Consider the following 14,796-nt stretch of genomic DNA (forward strand, 5'->3'; position numbering starts at 1 on the left):
CTGTGAGAAATCTACAAGAGATGATGTAAAATAAAATGAGCAGATTAATAACTAAATCAATCAAAGTCAAAGGAGAGAAATGGGCCCTCTTACATAATGCTGCTGGGTGGTAACCACCATCTTACCTTCCACACATGCCTTTCCATTAATATTTTCTAATGAGCCAGGCATATCAAGGTCACGCTGAAGGTCCCTTATCTGCCTGTTGAGGTAGCCTTCCTCCTCGGGTATGGCAGGAAGCATACCTAGCAGCTGGTGGTCGTCATATTCTTGGTAAAACCCCTGGGATGACAGAGAGCTGGTGTTGTCTGGACGTTGCTCTAAGGAGCTGGTGCCACTTCTCACTCTTTTCTGCCATTGCAGACACATGTCGGAGCCCCGGGCAGGTGCCTGGGAATCAAGATCATGACTTGTTGATGGAAAGTCACCGTCTTCAGGATGCACGTGTTCAGCATCTTTCGTGTTCTGGCTAAAGCTTCCTTCATCTTCTGAATCTTCAGAGTAGTCCTTGTAACTGCCGTCACTGTCTTCTAAGTCCTGGTTTCCATCTTCCTCCGACTTGTGGTCCACTCTGCTCAAGTTGACCAATGAAGCAGATAAGGAGTCTCCCACCTGCTGGACAGCTTCGTACATCCGTGACATCCAGGAGGAGAGTGGCTGGAGGAAACTCTGAGCATTCTGAGAAGCCATGCTTATACCATGACCCGTATCTGATGATCAGTTGTTCAGTTTTGCCAGCATGCCACACTTACAATTCTGTGAGCTATAGAATAAGCATCATAAGAGATTACCGTAAATCACTTGTCCATCAGCTTCTATGTGTTATCTATCAAAACTATCCAGCCTAGAGAGAAGGAAAGGCAAGAACCCGTCCACCAGCTTAGAGATACCGCCACTAAGCCACCACCAGAAGTCCAAGATTACACAGCAAGGCATGCATTTTGTAGCAGACAGCAAAGAGCTCCAGATAATCCTACAGCAGCGAGATAAAAGCCATTATGACAAAAATTTAAATAGAGACCATTTGAACGCCAGCACTTCTCGTGGTGCTCATACATTACACTATTAACACCAGAACGATCTATATAAAAATACTCTGTGCTTATATAGCAAATTTAAGCCAAGGTTCTCAAAGCACTTACAAACCTTTATTCCCTTAACACCCCCTTGAGTTAAGTATCATATTATATCCACCTTAAAGATGGGGAAACTGAGGCACAGAAATTCTTTTGTTTGTTTGTTTTTTTAATTGACTTGCCTAAAGGTCACACAGTCAATCATTGTCAGACAGCAGCAGCACTCCCCACTCCCAAAACTATGCTCTAGCCATTCACTACACAAATGTCGGTTCCCGTGGGGGAACACAAGTCAATAGGCTGTATTCATTTCTATGAGAAGGCTTAAAAGGAGCATTTTGACATCAATTGTTGGCAGAGGAAGAGGAAGCTGAGCGTAACCACAATGTTCTTTTGATGTTTAAATGAAACATAACCATTTTCTACACTCAGGCCCTGATTCAGCAAGGCAGTTAAGCTTGTCTAACTTTCCGCATTGTCAGCAGTCCCGTTGAATTAAGTGGGACTAGTCAGAGGCTTAATGTTAGGCATGCGCTTACATACCTTGCAGAACCAGAACCTAAGACAGGTTTCTGGAAGTAGTGTGTGGAGAGAGATTTAAATATCTCAATTTTTAAAACTAATCTCAATCCAAAACAGGAATGTGTGTCATTTTTTCATCTTCCTAAGGACTGCAGGAAGGCAATGGGCCCTTCTCTGCATGCCTCTGGCACATCTGCTCTTTGTGTGCCTTTGGAAAATCTTTCCACACATTACCAGAAAGATATCAGCAAATTCAGGGGGAGTTCAGAGAAGAGGAACAAAAATTGCCAGAAAGCTAATGGATTTAGGAGGAAAGATTAAGCCACCTGTACTGCTTGGGTCAGTGACAACTACAAGGGGGAAAAAATGTTTACATGAAATCTGGGCCTTACTGATTCCATTGACTTCAAGAGGGCCAGGTTTCACCCCAAAAGAGAGAAGAATTATACAGTGTGCCACAGGGCAATATAGATAGGCATAACTACATTAAGAAAGGGAAATAGAGGGGGACTGTCACTGAGTGTGGGGGAGTCAGGGCCCTGCAGCCCCCACTCCCTGCAATTCACCGTGACTCTCAGCCAGCCAGTAAAACAGAAGGCTAATTAGACAACAGGACCAGAGTCTAAAACAGAGCTAGTAGGAACAGAAAACAGGACCCCTCAGTCAGGTCCTTCCTGGGGGGTGGGGAGCCCTGACCCAGGTGCTGGGCCTGTTTCACCATCAAGCTACAAACTGAAACTCCTCCAGCCTTTGCCCAGCTTCCCGGGGGCAGAAGGTGTCACCTGGCCCCAACCCCCTCCTGGGCTCAGATTACGAAGGGCAGCCACCACCCTTTAGGTGCTGGCTGTCCAGTGTCATCCCTCAGTGAAGTCACACCCTTATTTCCCATCTCCATCTAGTATTAATGCAGACAGTAAATGAGTAAAACTCCCCTGCACCATTACCACATTAATACTCCCTACTCCGTCACATCCCGGGGGTGAAATCTGGGCCTCACTGACATAACTGACTTCAAGGGGGCCAGGGTTTCACCCCAGAAGAGAGAAGAATTATACATTAAGAAAGAGAAAATAGAAGGGGACCATCAAGAAAACCTCTCAACAGTTATATGCATAAGGCTGCAGAATAGTATCCAAAGGAAACTGACAGGAGCCCCATTTCCTAGGATACATAAAACTAGGGAGAGTCTTTTGTCCAGTCTTTTTTTAGAGAGTAGCTCCCCACTGAATTAGATGTGGATGACTCAGTCGATCTCTTCAATCTGCACCTTCCATGACTGATTATTTTGCCAAATGACGTTCATTTAACTGGCTATGGTTCGTTTTGCAGAAATCTCCAAGACATTTGTCATCATTAGAGCATGCTTAAAAGTATAATCATTATCCTGGTGATAAAAGTGTGGGTGACTAAATCTTTGACAATACGTTTTTAAAAGTTAATGGGGGTCACAAAGCCTTTCCGTACATGCGCAGACACTGATCCAATGCCACTTGGAGTCAACTGGAAGCTTGCCATTGATTTCAGTGGCCTATTAAACCAAGGTCATATTTCCCATGCAATCAATCACGCCCATTCCCTTCACTGTCCCCCCGGCTCCCATCCAGCCACTCTTCCTCATATGATCTATTTGTTTTGACTCTGAATTCAATTCATTTTCCACCGTCTCCAAATGATATGTTTTCAGTGTGCTGCAGATTTTTCTAGTGATGAGTCACTGCACTGTAGACGTTGTTAGGGGACACTGGCAGCATTGACAGCTTGGAAAGAGAGAGTTAGGCCTTTCGGGGCTTTTTGGGTCAGGATGATTTGGGTTTGCTCTATCCAGCGATGATTGCTAAGCACAGTAGCTAAACATTGCTTCTAAAATGGAATAGTTGGTTTAAAAATAAAGAGAACAAAACCTTTCTGCATTTTTGTGAGGGGTTACTCACTCACGTCTGTGAGCCAACGACCTCTTGGTGCCCCCTGGCAGAAGGTCAACGTGCGTCACAGCAAGGCCCTTCCAACGCTAAGAATTTTCGTTTTAAATAACTTCACCAATCTCAACTCACATTTTTAAAAACTGAGTTATGGAGGGAGAAAAATTGATGAGAACAATAAGTGAAACGTTGGTGGGAGCAAGTACCACTTATTTTTAACGTGTATATCTCAAAAAAAAAAACCACCAAAAAACAGCTTATCAGCTTCACTTCAAACATCCCCAACCTTTTCTCCCTCTCGTGAGACGTTTCAGGCTAAATAGCCTGTGTAGTTATTAATTGTTTCCTTTCTTTTAGAAAATCAGATGGGTAGAAGGGTCGATGTTAGGCATATAAGAGAAAGCGCCACAACCATCACTATGAAATCCCTACAATCAATACACTGATTTCTTTATAGATTATATTATGAGCGATGGTAACTGTAAGGAGTGACTTCCTTCAGCTGAGCCTGAGGACTAGCCAGCCCAGCCTCCAGACAGATAAATGAGCTCAGACAAGTTGCGGCAGGACCACCTGATTGACCTGCCCACCTGATTGGCTGAAGGGAGCCAGCAGACCAGGCCTGTTTTAAGCTCAGCAGCAGGTCCCTGGTGTCTCGATTCTTATGTGCGCAACTGCGAGTGTTCCTGTGCTTGCCTTGTTTCCAGCCTTGCTCCTGTCCTGTTCCACTATGCTCCAGCCCTGCTTCCTCCTGACTCTGATCCCTGGCTCAACTCTTGATTCCCAACTCCTGCTCTGACCACTAGGCCTGACTCCCGCTTCAACAACTAGGCCTGACCCCCCAGCATCCCAGTCATGACAGTAACTGTCGGATGTACCATCATTCCATTCCTAGGTAGATGACTAGACTGGTTCAGATGTAAATCTGACCACACCTTAGCTAAGAACTTAGGGTGTGGTGATAGTAAGACCTTGTCCTTGAAAAACATTATAAATGGGGGTTCTGCCATCAAGGGTCCAATCTCTCCAACCCTGTGGGCTGACATGAAAGCTACTAGAAAGGCAGTCTTTATAGATAAGTGAAGCAAGAAGCAGGTCGCCATAGATTCAAACAGAGGTCCCATAAGATATTTAAGTACCAGGTTGAGATCCCAAATCATAGTAGCATCTTTACCCTGTGGATAAAGATTAGCCAGACCCTTAATAGATCTCAAGGACATATGGTGCACAAAAATGGAATACCCATCTCGAGGGAAATGAAAAGCTGATATCGCAGGGTGATGAACCTTTAACAGAGCTAATTGATATACTCAGTTTTTTAAGTCCAGCAGATGGCTAAGAGCGGAGAAGATTCAGGCACAGGATGGTGATGGTGACATCAGTGGCTGAACCTCTTCCATTTCTGAATTTAAGTGCAACCCTTCTGCCTGTCAGAGTTGGCAGCAACAAGGGCCGGGTTCAGTATCTAGGGGTTCCATTCCAATAACACAATGCAAAACCGGCTTGAGCCCCCACCCAGTGACCTGGGACGAATATATGTCACCCCCGCTGGGCGCCTCCAAGAGGCAATACTTCCCCTCTCGCAAGCACAGAGTCTGAGTGTAGCAAAAGCCTTTTAATAACAGAGAAACAATGTGGCATTATGTTGGGGAAACACCACCAACAGAATTCATAACACAACCCATGAGCAAAAAAACCCACCCCAAGCAAATTGGGGCATGCCCTTTCCCTTTGGTTCTTGAGTCCAGCAATCCAAAGTCACCCAAAGTCCCAAAAGTCTCTGTCCCTGGTCAGTGCAGCACCAGAGTTTGAAAGTTTATCTGCAGAGTTTTACCTCCCAACCTGGGTGGAGACGGGAGGTGGGGTTAAGGGGCACCTTATGTGGTCCAAAGCCAATTGCCCCACCTCTCCATGGGGCTCCGCTCCGCTCCACCAGCCGCTCTGCTCTGCCAGCTGTCCCATGAGCCACTCCAGCCATCCCGCAAACTGCTCTGCTCCAAGAGCCGCTCTGCTGTGCTCTGCCAGCTGTCCCATAAACTGCTCCGCAATATATCTTCAGGCTCCCCCCTACTTAACACACACTCAGTGATTTCAGCTCTTAGTAAGTTCAGCTCTTTTGTGATTTCAGCTTGTAGTAGGGGAGCTTCAGTGCTGGTGCACCATTGGTCCAAAGTGAATTCAGCTCAGCAGCCTGTAACTAGACTCCTAATGGAATCAAAATTAGCTCTGATATTCCACAGTGGAGAGAGGAGGAAGTGCAATTAGCATGTAAGGCCCTCACCAGGGGGCCCATGCCACCAAGTATTAATACCTGTCCCCAGCCTCTCTCAATTCACTGAGTTTTGGAACCCATGTCCCTTGCCTAGCGAGCGCTACTTAGTTGATGGCGAGTCCCTTCATCGTAACAAAAGGCCAAGTACAGTTCCACTGTCCTTGATTCACAGAATCAGGATAACAACAATTTATTCTTCCTGCCCCAATAACAGAGAAACTGGGGATCCCACAGCAACCAAAGTGACCATTTGGGCAGCTATGGGCTCATGCTAGGTGGGATGGGTGTGCCTATGCAAATGAAATCAGCCCCTGAAGTTCTTTTCCACAACTTGCCACAACTCACTACCAGATGTCAGGGTGGAGCTCATCCTGACTCTGCTTACATAAGTAATTCTATTTGATTCCCTTCTACTGTTTAATAATACTTGTTGTACTCCTGTTGAGCAGGTGGATTATAATCCCATGAACCATCTGGGAGGTATCCTTGGAGCCCTGCTTTACCCCTAGGTTGCACTGAAACACAAGACCCATTTCCTGGAAGAGGAGATGAGGGACAGTCAAAAGCTTGAACATTGGTTGGACACACAGGTAAAGCACGTAAGGACACCAACCTTGCCTTGGCCAAGTTGGTACTACAAGGACAACCCTGGCCTTGTCCTGCCTGATGTTGTTCATCACTCTTAGAATTAGTGTTGTTGGAGGCAATGTGTAAAACAGGCCCTTTGTACAAAGAAGGAGAAAGACATCTCCCAAAAAGAGAGGCAACCTAGGCTCCTCTTTAGCAAAATAAGGGACATCCTGTTGCTGGACATGGCAAATAGGTCCACCTGGGGAAGTCCCCACTTCTGGGATATCCCAAGAAGGATTTGAGAGTCCAACTCCCATTCATAGTCCTGGGAGAAGTATCTGCTGAGCCTATTGGCTGTGACATTCTGGACTCCAGGAAGGTAAACGGCTGAGATCTGAATCTGATGGGCTGTACTCCATAACTTCCATAACTAGTTTATAGCTTTGGTACATAGGGAGGGTGATCTTGCTCCTCCCTGTGTATTGATATAGAACACGCAAGGTACATATCCATCCTGCTCCTGATTGATTTGCCACTGATAAGGGGTAGGAACTGAAGACAGCCACTCCTGACTTCCCTGAGTTCCAACACGTTGATACGGAGATCAGTTTCCTGAGATGATCATCTGCCCTGAGTTGTGAGTGTGTTGAGGTGTGTGCTCCCCACCCTAAACAGGGATGTGTCCATTGTCACAGTTATTGTTGGAGCTGGGCAGATGAAAGGGATGCCTGTGCAGATACTGTGTTGGCCTTTCCACCAATCCAGGGAGTTCTTCACCTGGAGGGAAACTGTAACCTGTTTGTCCAAGCTGTCGTTGAGGAATAGATCATCCTCCTGAACCAGCCCTGAAAGCAGTGGAGGCATGATCCTGCATGATTGATCACTAAGGTGCAAGCTGCTGTATGACCCAGGAGCTGCAAACAGTTCCTTGCTGTAGTACAGTTGCGTCCTTGAATTGTCCTGACCAGATTCAACAAAGTTATGAATCTGTCTGTGAGAAGGAAGGCCCTGGCTGCCAATGAATCCAAACACGTCCCTGTGAAATGTATTCTCTGTTCAGGGGCTAACCTGGACTTATTTAAGTTTAGCTGGAAACCCAACTCCTGAAAGAGGACGAGAGCTGTCTAGGTGGAAGTTAGTACTGCTTTGTACTAGCCAGTCTTCAAGATATGGGAAGACTAAAATTACTTCTCGCTGAAGGCTAAATGACTTTTAGCCGCTACTGCTAAACCCTTGAAAAATTTATTTGAGACTGAAGAGAAGCTGAAGGGAAGTACTCAGCACTGAAAATTATCCTAGCCCATGGTGAAATCCAGGTAACCCCCGTGCTCGGGATATGTCACTATAAGGAAATTGGTTTTTGGCCCTTGACCTACAGGATGCCTACCTCCTGCCTCTAGAAAAGGGATTATAGCTGCCAGAGTCACCATCAGGAACTTCTGAGACTTTACAAATTTGTTCAGTCAGCTTAGATCTCAGAACAATCTCCATCCTCTGTCCTCCTTTGGCATGAGAAAATACTTTGAGTAAAACCCTTTCCTCCTGTGAGGTGACGGAACTGGTTCTATCATTCCTAAACAAAAGAGGGAGTGTATTTCTTGACTAAGTGTAGTCTCGTAAGAGATACCTACACCGCCACACCTGTTGGAAATGGGAAAGGCAATCTCCAAAGTGGGGAGGTGGGCAAAAGGTTGGAGCTTGCAAACTAGAGATGACAGAGGAGACAAAGCCTCGGCCAACCTGTCAAAATTGCCGTTCCGATGATGAGTAGGTACTCACTGAAGGAGGGTGGCAAGCTCTTTTCCTCTGGAATCTCTCTCTCTCACCATGGGATTGGTGATTCTGTGAAAACCAGGGAACTGAGCCAGGCGTGATCTCTGTGTAGTTTGAGACATGCTAACTCTCTTCTTGTTTGTAGGGATATATATACACCCAGAGACCTCAACATGACCCTGGAGTCCTTCAGCATATGCATAGTTCCCAAGTTCTCCATAGGTCACAAGAAGAGCTTCTGACCATCAAATGGGAGGTCCTCAACAGTATTCTGAACCTCTCTTGGGAATCCCAACAACTGGAGCCACAACACCTTGCACATGACAACTGCTGTGGAGGTGGATCTAGCAACAGTGTCTGCAGCATCCAAGGATGCTTGGAGAGAGCTTCTGGCTGATAATTGACCCTCCTTAATGATGGCCCAGAAGGAAGTGTTCTCTGTGCTCCTAAGGAAGATAATCGAAAAAGGATGCAAACTTGTTGTAATTAATGTAGTCATACTTGGCCATAATCTCCTGATAATTTGTGAACTGAAATTGGAGAGTTGCAGATGAGTAGGCTTCCATCCAAAAAGGTCTAACCTTTTCTGGCCATTTCCTATGGAGCAGACCTGGAGTAATTCTGTCTACCCCATTTGTTTACAGCATCCACCACCAGGGAATTAGAAGGGAGATGGGAAAACAGAAATTCTGAGTTCCTGGGGCAATGTAATATTTCTTATCCACCTGTTTACAAGTTGGCAGCATGATGGCAGGAGTTTGCCACATGTCTTGGCTGGATCGAGGAATGGTTCATTAATGGGTAGTGCAACCCCAGTGGGTGTCACGGAATGCAAAGTGTCCAGGAGTTTGTGATGAGAGTCTTTAACTTCCTCAAGAAGTACAGTATCTGGATGGTGTCAGCCACCCTCTTCACAAGGTCCCGGAATTGATGAAAATCATTGGCCATAAATGGTGGTGGAGGCATGACTGCCTCACCCAGAGATGAAGATGAAACAGGGGTTTGAAGGGTAGCCTCTTTGTCCACCCGAGCCTCCTGTTCCTCAAAGGTCCCCTCGTATTGGGGGTTTGGTGGAGGAGACTGTGTAACCCTAGTTTCCTTGTGCAGCGGAGCTGGAAAATTGGCAAATTGCTGCCAAGTCACCCAACAATCCCAGTATGGCCAGTATGCACAGAATTTTTGTAATTTTTTGGCACAGAATGCCCCCAGAAGTAAAAGATGGGGAAGGGCAGGGGCCACCATGTAAATTTCTACATACATGTATCAAGCGCTGATCACTGTAGTATCTGAGGGTACATCAGTCACACAGACTTTCGAAGGCAAAGGAGCAGTATAGATGCTTTAACTCTCAAGAACTTCTCCCAAAACAGGATATCACAGTAATGGGTGCAATATAAAACAAGGATCAGAGGCTGAGAAGGCTCTAGAGCCCAAGCAGTGAATTCTGAAATTTCTTATTCCTCTCATCACAGCTCTGCATGCAGCTAGCTATGTTTGGAGTTGTGCCAGGATTTGTTTTAAAAACTGATTTCCCGATAACAAAACACATTTTTGTCAGGATATTTAGCCTCCTTTCTTGCTGATCCTTTGTCACGTGCACTCTTTTTGTAAAAGAATGGCAACTATAAATTACTGTCCCCTTCAGTTATCATGGGGGGCAGGAGGGAAGAGCGATAGTAAGATCTATTGTGTAAGCGTGATGTTAATTGTTCATAATAGGTAGGAGCTGTTTCACGAATCCAGGCTTGTCTACAATGTAGAGAAATAGTATGAAAACAAGATGAAAAATGTTTCTGCAATTCCTAAACGCAAACATCGTGAAATAACATCTGCATCATTAAATCGGATCAGGACAGTTTGATTGCAACGTGACCCCAAAGGGTTTATTCCGTTCTGTGAGTTGCTCTGTGTGATCCAAACTACTTATTCCATATATAGGCACATTACTATTCTACTTAGATTGTAACCTCTTTGGGACAGGGACTGTCTTTTTGTTCTGTGTTTATACATCTTTGACAAATGTGAGAATTGCCCTTAATATTTTATGAAGTATCTGCATGACTCTGTACCGAGCACCTTGCACTGCTACCCATTGGGGAAGAACAGATTTTTCTCCCTGGAATATGTGAGATCAGGTTAGGTATTTGACATATATAGCCACTAGGACCGTCTGGGCTAGAATCAACATGTTGGCTGCAGAGGTAGCTGAATATGTGAACACAGCACGGTTTTGCAAGGGAAGGACAATGGACACAGGAACCTGTGTTAAGAACTGGCCTCAGAGACACAGCCACAGGGCTCTCTTTAGAGAGACAAAGAGTGGGGATGGAGCACAGGGAAGCAGGCCCTGGCTTCCACCTTTCATGCTAACCCAAGGATGGTCAGAGTCGGTATTCCAGGTAACTGATAAACGGTTCCCTTCCTCTGCAAAGGCGTGTGTGGTGGCGTCACTGCAGAAACTTACTGAGAACACCGTGCCCAGAAGTGCGGGGAGTCTCTCACAGGAGTCTGGCTTGCTGCAGGGAGCCGCGGAGGCTATGTCAACACAGCAAAGAAAACCCGCAGCTGGCCTGTGCCAACTGACTTGGGCTTGTGGGACTGTTTCATTGCTGCGTAGACTTCTGGACTTGGACTGGAGCCTGAGCTCTGGGACTCTCCCAAACTGCAGGGTCCAAGAGCCCAGGCTCCAGCCCCGAGCCAAGACATTTAAACATTAATGAAACAGCCCCAAGAGCCCGAGTCAGCTGCGGGTTTGTCTTTGCTGTGTGGTTATAACCAGAGAGAGACAGGGATAGCTGGCACCCAAAAGCCCAGCTTCAGAGTCACAGGGGATCCAGCACACAAAAGTGTTACTCGCAGGAGATGCGTTAACAGGGCATAAACAAGATCCATGACAAGTACACCTAGCATAATGGTGTACACCCTGGTCCACGATTGGTACTCATAGGTGCTAATGCAATCAATACTTATGTTCCTGGGGGGATCTGAGGTAAGTGGAGAGTAGGGAGAAACACATCTCGACTATATTCTGTTGCCTGTGATATAGTGGAGGGCCAGATTCTGACCCAATGTCAATGTAAATCAGGAGCATCTCCACTGAAGTGAATGGAGTTACAGCAGTGTAAAATCAATATGGGACCAGAATCAGGTCTTTAGAAATTCTCTGACCACTGGTCAAATGAGCACAACTGGATAGTTCGTTTCTGAATAGTAACAAGAAGGTGGCACAGCGAGTAACTTTCAGCATCTACATGAGTGTATGTGTGCTCACACGCGCACACAAGGGCTCTCACACCGTTTTCGTAGTGCAGACCCCACCTAATTAGACCGACTGACTCCTGAGTCCCCACGCTTTGCAAGCACATGGCCTACCTATCTCCCCTCTGCTCTGTGATCATGTAACAAGCCTGTGGCAATTACAGCAATTGCTTGCATGGAAAAGTAACACTAGGAAAGTATCAGAGTAGCAGCCGTGTTAGGCTGTATTCGCAAAAAGAAAAGGAGGACTTGTGGCACCTTAGAAACTAACCAATTTATTTGAGCATAAGCTTTCGTGAGCTACAGCTCACTTCATCGGATGCATTCAGTGGAAAATACAGGGGGGAGATTTATATACACAGAGAACATGAAACAATGGGTGTTATTATACACACTGTAAGGAGAGTGATCGCCTAAGATGAGCTAATACCAGCAGGAGAGCGGGGCAGGGGGTGGGGGGAAGAAAACCTTTTGCAGTGATAATCAAGGTGGGCGATTTCCAGCGGTTGACAAGAACATCTGAGGAACAGTGGGGGGGGGAGAGTGTGGAATAAACATGGGGAAATAGTTTTACGTTGTGTAATGACCCATCCACTACCAGTCTCTATTCAAGCCTAAGTTAATGGTATCCAGTTTGCAAATTAAACTGGACAGTCTCTACGTAAAAGAATAAATGGACACAAATCAGAAGTCAAGAATTGTAACATTCATAAACCAGCCGGAGAACACTTCAATCTCTTTGGTCACTCGATTACAGACCTAAAAGTTGCAATTCTTCAACAAAAAAAAACTTCAGAAACAGACTCCAACGAGAGACTGCTGAATTGGAATTAATTTGCAAACTGGATACAATTAACTTAGGCTTGAATAAAGACTGGGAGTGGATGGGTCATTACACAAAGTAAAACTATTTCCCCATGTTTATTCCCCCCACCCCCCACCGTTCCTCAGACGTTCTTGTCAACTGCTGGAAATGGCCCACCTTGATTACCACTACAAAAGGTTTTCTTCTTCCCTCACCCCTGCCGCCGCTCTCCTGCTGGTAATAGCTCATCTTAAGCGATCACTCTCCTTACAGTGTGTATGATAACACTCATTGTTTCATGTTCTCTGTGTATATAAATCTCCCCCCTGTATTTTCCACTGAATGCATCCGATGAAGTGAGCTGTAGCTCACGAAAGCTTATGCTCAGATAAATTGGTTAGTCTCTAAGGTGCCACAAGTCCTCCTTTTCTTTTTGCGAATACAGACTAACACGGCTGCTACTCTGAAAGATTTTTTTTAATTCCTGTGGAAAAAAAGTTATAATCACAGTATCTGTTGTTGCTTTCCTTTCATCTCCCCCTTACATCTGTGGAGCTCTAAGTGGTCGGCTCTCCAAGGACCACCAGCAAATGCTGCACAGTTAACAGTGTGAGAACACACCCACACATTATTCCACATGCTACATACTTTTAGACACCCCTCTCTCCACTCCTTTTCACAATGCCCCTTAGGCATGGGCGGATCTTTAAGTCCCTGAACTGACCCATACGTCCAACCCCCCACCCTCTCAAGATCCACTTCTGTCATGATGCCTACAGAAATCAGACACCTAATGCTGGCTAGGCTGTGGGACAGACAGAAACAGTATGGTATTTATATGTTCAAACACTTCATTAAGAAATAGTAATAATAATGCCTAGCTCTTACATAGTCACATCTGCTGATGAAAAGAGCTATCATTATCTCTATTTTACACATGGAAAAACCGAGGCACAGAGCAGTGACATGACTTGCCCAAAGACAGCCAGCAGGCTAGCGGCAGCACCAGTGATAGGATCCAAGTCTCCTGGATCCCAGAGCAGTGCTCTAGCCATTACGTATGCTGCCTTTAAAAGAATTCAGAGCTACAAGCCTCTTCCAGGTAACTGCGTGACCTCATTGCAGTTACCCTCCTCCTTCCTCCCACTTGCTGCTTGTGTCACTCACTCGTGCTGTAGTGCTTCCAGTTAGATTCCACGCTCTTTGAGGCAGGGATCCAGTTCTAGGGGCTACTGCTAATGTAAGCAATGCTAACAGCAGCCATAACTTTACTGCTCTGGAAAGACACAAATCTCTTTCACTATTGATTGTGCTGTTGGAGGAAGACAGTCTACACAGTCTGTAAACTGAGTGTGCAAATTACTGCCACCATTTGCTTCCCCTTCCTCTTCCTCATTTATGAGTAGGCATAAGGGTTAGCCTGGTGTCAGTACGTGATGGTCACGGCCTCTGCTCCTACGACAGGTTCCATGGAGGACTCAGACAAAAGGGGACACAGAAAGCAAGGCAAAAACGCAGTGTTGCCAACCCTCATTATTTTATTCCAAGTCTTGTGACATTGGGTGTTTTCCTTAAAGCCCAGCTCCTGCAGTCAAGTAACTATGTAAAGATTTCACCCGTTTCTATCCCCTGTGGCTTAGGAGAAAAGTTTGAAAACACAAACTGAGGCACTCTAAGAGTTAAAAACCCCCAAGATAAATAAAAACCAATCCACCCCACCCCCATTTTGTTTACTTATGATTTTAAGTGGTCTCCTGATTTTTTTGGGGGGGTAAAACTTGTGATTTTTGAATGCTTGTGGGTTGGCAATATGGTAATTATTTGAGGAAAATGCAGAATTCTGTGCTTTTTTTCCTCTGTAAATTGTGTAAAGCGGAGTCAAGAGACCACAATTTTCTTCTCTGGCCTTCAGTTTGCGCTGTAAGATTGATCATTCTGCTCCACTTTGGAATAGGTCACATCAATATAAAAAGTGCTAAATCAAGATATAGCACGAAGTGGATTGTCTTCTTTTATGAGTCACAGCACTGCAGCTTGTGGCTAGATATGGTAATGTACACAAGGGTTTGCCCTGTGCTTGTTACATATTCCTGCAAACAAGCTGGTTTCGCTCCTGAACTTTGCAGTGAAGTGCACTGCTCAGCAGTGCACATTGTAAACTTTCACCACTTCCAGGGTAAAAGTAACCCCATGCGAAGGGCCTGTGCAGCACTGTACACCCTCCAACTAAGGTGTACAGCTGAGTTCACTTTAGTTTCAAGCGGAGCACAGGTCTTGTACTGACCCTCTGCACAGGAACAAGATTCACCCTGCTTCCATTGTATAGATCAGAGGTTCTCAAACTGTGGTCCGTGAACCGCCAGAGGTCCGCGAGCGCCATACAGGTGGTCCGCAGATAGTTCCATCTAAGGTGCGCACCTGGGCAGCCACACATGATAGAATGGCCATCCATCTAATTAGTTGAGCCACACAGGTATGGCTCCACTTATTCGGTGCCTGGACCCTGGAGAAGACGCACATGTAAGGTAGGGTGGTGGCCTTGGGGGGAACAGGAAGTAGGTGGGAGGAGGCAGTAGGGTGAGAAGAGGGGGTGGGGGGGAA

The 14,796-nt window shown here is 45.8% G+C and overlaps 1 protein-coding gene across 3 annotated transcripts in view; it reads right to left on the bottom strand.

Moving 5' to 3' along the window:
• The window catches only part of SYT16 (synaptotagmin 16), a 142,519-nt gene that overhangs the window by 50,515 nt on the left and 77,208 nt on the right, over positions 1 to 14,796 (bottom strand). For 2 of the 3 annotated variants that reach the window (XM_073349901.1, XM_073349900.1), the window contains exon 2: positions 126 to 763. The exons of the other annotated variant lie outside the window; for it this stretch is intronic. In XM_073349901.1, the coding sequence (XP_073206002.1) occupies positions 126 to 690 (565 nt within the window). In that variant the 5' untranslated portion in view covers positions 691 to 763. The remainder of the gene's footprint in view (positions 1 to 125; positions 764 to 14,796) is intronic. 3 annotated transcript variants of the gene reach the window in all.

The sequence above is a fragment of the Lepidochelys kempii genome, chromosome 6 (genome assembly GCF_965140285.1).
Source record: "Lepidochelys kempii isolate rLepKem1 chromosome 6, rLepKem1.hap1, whole genome shotgun sequence".
In the NCBI taxonomy this organism is placed as follows: domain Eukaryota; kingdom Metazoa; phylum Chordata; order Testudines; family Cheloniidae; genus Lepidochelys; species Lepidochelys kempii.